This window comes from Anopheles merus, unplaced genomic scaffold (genome assembly GCF_017562075.2).
Source record: "Anopheles merus strain MAF unplaced genomic scaffold, AmerM5.1 LNR4000347, whole genome shotgun sequence".
Taxonomy (NCBI): Eukaryota; Metazoa; Arthropoda; class Insecta; order Diptera; family Culicidae; genus Anopheles; species Anopheles merus.
The window spans coordinates 23806-29465 of NW_024427927.1; the positions used below are offsets into that span (position 1 = coordinate 23806).

General features: G+C 41.4%; 1 protein-coding gene across 1 annotated transcript; it reads right to left on the reverse strand.

The window, feature by feature from the left end:
- Window positions 1–292: 292 nt before the first annotated feature.
- LOC121602187 lies at window positions 293–5370 on the reverse strand. Its single transcript, XM_041930935.1, has 2 exons — window positions 3819–5370; window positions 293–3750 (listed from the first exon to the last, which is right to left on the reverse strand). Exons 1-2 carry the CDS (start codon window positions 5105–5107, stop codon window positions 3708–3710), a joined length of 1332 nt encoding a protein of 443 aa, XP_041786869.1. The 5' UTR covers window positions 5108–5370; the 3' UTR covers window positions 293–3707.
- Window positions 5371–5660: the final 290 nt, after the last annotated feature.

Consider the following 5660-nt stretch of genomic DNA (forward strand, 5'->3'; position numbering starts at 1 on the left):
TAACATTTCACTGATCCGTTCGTTTCTAGGGCTGTCCCCTTTCCGTTCTGTTTTTGTCTCAGCTTTTTTGTTTTTCTTTCTTTGATAGCCGAGTTTTGATCGCACAATGTTGATGAAGACTTATATTCATATCATATGAATGACACTATCGCTATATTCCAAATATTCTAAAATCCATTCACGATAGCGCCTGTGGAAAGCGCATATAAATGTTTGTTTATTGACTGGTCAATACAAACATGATATGACATGAAATGAGTTTACTTAAATAGTTTTAAAAAAACACTTGTTACGAACCGAGCTTCTCCGGCAGGCCACGCGAAGGTTTGGCCCTCAGCAAGAGTTGCAGGGTTGTAACGGAGGAGAAACAAACAGCAGCAGAGTGGACAGAGTATTTGATACTTCGCCTACTAACCAGTCCTTCCCGCTAGTTGCTTCTGATCCAAGGTTGGGAAGCCTATGCAGACGGAAGGGGGTGTTTGGCTCGGAAATCCAGGGGCTCTGTCCTATTTCGGATATTTAGAATTAAACGTCTTTACTCCAAGAGCTTCTGCGTTTGAATCCTGCTTTATTTAAAATATGGCCTACTTTTATACTAAATTTATCCTCACAAGTTTACCCGAATATCCGTTCGGACGGGATAATTCGTGTTTCCAGAAACATCTTATTTTCACATGGAAGGATAAATAATGGTTACTATGATCAGATTGGTAAAAAAAAGAAATTTAGAATCGCGTGCGTAACATTCTCCCCACCATAATTCATCCCAATGGATTATGCTATATTGGCCGCGATTCATACATCATCTTCTTTTTTCAACTGTTGTACAAGTTTCGGAGCCCAATTGCATGGAGCTATCATGCGTTTCTTTGGCGGGACTTTCTGCAAATTTACTTCAGATAGCACTTTTCTTTTTGTTGGTGATGGCGGTGGCTTCTTCACAACCAGCAAATGCTCCTTCTGCTTCACGTCTATGACTGCAACTTTCACTGCTGGTCGTTTTATTACACCTTGGACTGTTTTGACCGACACTGATCTAACTTGTCCATCTGGTGCTGTTGCAGTCTCTACTACCCTTCCTTTAAGCCATTGTCCAGGTGGAGCGTTATCATTCGTGATGATCACTATATCATTAACCTTGATGGGTTCTACCTTGCACGTCCACTTACTTCGTTTAATCAAAGTAGGCAGGTATTCCTTTTTCCATCGATCCCAGAATGTTTTAGCATTGTGCTGTGCCAATCTAAATTGTTGCCGATCCACTTGCGATGTTTCAGTAGGTGCTGGTAAGGAATCTCCTCTACCAATTAAGAAATGGAATGGTGTAAGAACCTCTTCTTCTTCTGACGTTAGCGGCAAATGTGTTAAAGGTCGCGAATTTAAAATGGATTCGATCTGCTCTTAATGTTTCTGGTGTTGGGTGCCGCGTCTTCCATTCAGTAACCATATGTCGCAATGCTTTCTTTATGTTTTGAATCAGACGTTCCCAGGAACCTCCGAAGTGCGGTGCTGCAGGCGGGTTGAACTTCCATTCTATTTTATATTTTAGTGCAGCCTCACGTCCCATTCTTAGATCGATATCTTCGACAATTTTCTTCAATTCTTTTTCTGCGCCAACAAAATTTGTTCCGTTGTCACTGTACAGATGTGTTATCTTTCCGCGGCGATGAAGGAAGTTATTCAAACACACCATGAAACTATCGGTGTCCAGTTTCTCTGCTAATTCCAGGTGTACAGCTCTTGTGCTCATACAGGTAAATATCGCTCCCCACCGTTTCTCAGTAGAGCGCTTAACGGTCACATCTAGAGGACCAAAGTAATCTACTCCTGTATGTAGAAATGGAGGATTGTATGGATGCGTTCTAAATGTTGGTAGCGGTGCCATGAGAGGTGCTTTAGGAGCAGCGGTGTTCAAAATACATCTTTGGCAGCAACTTTTCACATTTTTTAAGACTGTTCGTAGATTGATAATCCAATAGTTTTGTCTTAAAACTCCGATTATAACATTATCTGCCTGGTGCATATACTTCTCGTGGTAGTCTCGAACGAGAAGTTTCACAACACGTGACTTTTGTGGTAAAATGATTGGTAAACGCGCGCTGTATGGCAAGCATGATGCATTTTCTAGACGGCCTCTTGATCTTAATATTCCTTTTTCATCTAGAAACGGTACTAGTGTTCGAATACTGCTTTTGTTCGAAATCTCCTTTCTTTTTTCGAGAGCTTCCATCTCTTCAGGAAAACCTTCCCACTGAGCTTTTCGCAGTAATGAGAGTTTAGCCGTTTCCATGTCCCTGTACGATATGGTTCGAGAAAAATTGCTCCGGTTCTTCAAGAAATCGACGTATTTTTTCATAACTGTTTGGTGCTTCAGCAATTTGTCCCACGATGAAAAATAGTATTCTGGAGCAATTGTTTCTTTGTGAACGGTAACGATGTGCTGTTCTTCACCTACTTCATGTACTCCAGGCCAGTCGCGTTCATGCTCTTGTAAAAACTGTGGGCCATTGTACCATGTCCACGAATTACTGGTGATTTTCGTGGCAATATCGGCTGGATTATCCTTTGTGGATACCCATCTCCATTGGTTGGCACTGGTTGTGTCCAATATTTCACTTACACGATGCGATACGAAAACTTCATACTTTCTATGTTCGCTGTTAATCCACGCAAGAACAATTTTCGAATCACTCCATAATATTGTACGACTAATCGTTAATCTAAGCTCCTTAATTACGCTAGCAGTCAATCTGGCTCCTAAAACTGCTGCTTGTAGCTCTAGTCTTGGTATTGACAAAGCCTTCGTTGGAGCCACTCTAGACTTTGCTGCAACTAGTCGTACGACAAAGCACCCATTGAAATTGCTTCTTGCATATACGGCTGCAGCAAATGCTTCCTGTGAAGCGTCTACAAATGTGTGGATTTCAACTGGATTCATAATTGAAGCAACAATTGGTCTTGGGATGGCTAAATCTTTAACGCTGGTGATCATTTTGAGCCATTCGATCCATTTTCCATGCAAACTATCAGGAATCTGCGTATCCCAATCATTTGTTGCAGCGTTGATAGATTGCATTAGAATACGTCCCTGGATGGTTATGTGACTAATGAGGCCAAGTGGATCATATGCACTCATTACGAAGCTCAAAGCTTCTCTTTTGGTTGGCTTCTTTTCCAGATTTATTCGTCCAAGATCTACCTTGTACCCGAAGCAATCCAATTGTGTGTTCCACTGGACTCCCAGGATCTTCTCGACACACGAGTCTTTTTCCTTTATATCGACGATAGCCTTCACCTGATGTCGTTCTTGAGGAATAGCTTCCATTAGCTCTCGCTTATTCGAGATGAAATTTCTTATATGGAATCCACCATTTTCGTGAACCTGAATCACCTCAGTCACCGTTTTGATCGCCTTTTCCATAGAAAAGAAACTATCGAGGTAATCATCCACGTAATGCTGGTTTCGAATTGGTTCAAGTGCTAACGGGTACATTTCACTATTTTCTTCCGCATTGCGATTTTTCACTACCTGCGCACATGCCGGTGAGCAAGTTGCTCCGAACGTCATAACCTGCATGACGTAAGTATCTGGTGTTCTGGTACTATCGCCGTCACGCCATAAAATTCGCTGCGCATCTTGATCTTCCTTCCGAATTTTCACTTGGTGAAACATCTCCTTGATGTCACCACACACACAGATGGGTCCTTCACGGAATCGAAGGAGCACTCCAAATAAAGATGCCATCTCGTCTGGACCGGTTAATAATAGTGAATTTAGTGAAACGCCGTTGATTTTTGCTGCTGCGTCAAATACTAACCTCGGCTTTGGTATCGGCTTATTTTTGTTCACTACCACAAAGTGAGGAATGTAAAATATTTTTTGTGAATGCCGTTTCAACTCTTCTTTCGTAAGCTTGCGTATGTATCCTTTCTGCTGGTACTCTTCAAATGTTTTGCACAGCCAATTTTTCAAACCAGGGTCCTTTGCTAGCTGTTTCTCTTGCGTTGCTAGGCGACGGAGCGCGTTGCTATAGCTGTTCGGCAATATGACGTTATCATCTCTCCATAGCAAGCCTACTTCGTATCTACCATCCGTTTTCTTCAGTGTTTTCTCGATGATGGTCTCCGCTCTCTCTAATGCTTGAGATTTTACTGTTTTCACCGGTTTAACGCCAAACTCTTCGGTGGAAAAATATCGTCGCATCATTTCAGTCATCAAATCCTCGCTCTTGTGAATCATTAAGTGATTTGTTTCTGATAGACATATTTTGTCGATGCCAAAAATCAACCATCCAAGTTTGGTTTTAATCGCCATTGGCTCTTCCGGTCGTCCCATCTTTCGACCAACCGGCATTAAAAGATGACTGTGGTTTAATCCAATCAGCACAGTTGGACGAGCTTTCTGGTAGTCGGATAATTTGATGCCTTTAAGATGCGGATAACGTGCTGCTAATATGCTGCCAGATAACGTTTGACTTGGCAGTTGTAGATTTTTCACAGTCCGTATACCATTAAGTAAATGTTCTTTTTTCTCGTTCATTCCTTTGATCATGCAGCTCACTCTTCTGCTACAGTTTTCCTGCACCGATAGGTTTTGTGTCCATGTTAGGGTTAATGGATCGGTTACACCGTTTAAGTGCAATTTATTTGCCGTATTCTCTTCGATGAGTGTTAAAGATGACCCGGCATCTAAAAATGCGTACGTTTCTAACGTGTGATTATTGTTTCGCAAAACCACTGGAACAATCTGGTAGTAGACATTTTGGATTGTTTGATGATAATTCATCCGCACTGTGTCGCCAGTGTGCAGTAACTGATGATGGGTTTCTCTGCATCCTTGAATACCGCATTCTCTAGCCGCATTGCAATTGTTCTGGCTATGATTATTCGATGTCAAACATGCTTGACACTGCTGGCTGTTTACCACTATTTCTAGTCTTTCATGTACCGGAATATTCTTAAAACGTTCACATCGATATAGTGCGTGAGAACCCTGACAACATGGACATGGCTGGAAAAATCGTTGAACGTTCCGCACACGTGTATTGAATGGTCTGGTTTGTGTGTTCATCGGGTGAGAATTATGAGGTTGTGGTGGACGATTCATCGGACGATTGTTGTTTATTTCCGCTGGACGTTGTTGATTTGGCGAAAATTGAGGACGATGAAAGTTTACAGGTTGTCGAAATCTTTCATTCCTTTTCGGCAATTTTCTGATATTTTCTGCTATCGGATAAAGCCATTCACTAAAATGTTCAAGTGTTGGTATTTTGTTCTTTTTCTCAAGGCTAGACTTAAATTCGATCCATTTCAATTGTTTATCGGTCGAAAATTTAAAAATTAATTCATCTACTAATCTGTGGTCTTGAAGGTATCCCTCTTTTTAATAGCTTTGAGGTTGATGATCATGTCTTCCAAAGCATCTGACAGATCCGGTATTTTCATCTGGTTCTCGACTCTAACCTTTAATACTTCTCCAAGTAAATCTTGATACACTTGTTCTGGTCTCCCGAACTGTTCTTCTAATTTCTTCATAATGATTGGAACGTTGTCTGGTTCGAGAAACAATCGACGAACACATCTTTCTGCTTCTCCTTTCAAAGCATGTTGTAAACGATTTAAGTTTTCTACATTGCTGAAACTTCCTTCCTCGGTGGTTT

What these genes read in the sequence shown, in the direction of transcription:
- LOC121602187 (XM_041930935.1), bottom strand. Translation starts at nt 5,107, where the DNA reads ATGAATCGTCCACCACAACCTCATAATTCTCACCCGATGAACACACAA. An exon ending in AAGCCGATACCAAAGCCGAG is followed by an intron (nt 3,751 to 3,818) that starts GTTAGTATTTGA and finishes TAACCGGTCCAG; the next exon opens with ACGAGATGGCATCTTTATTT.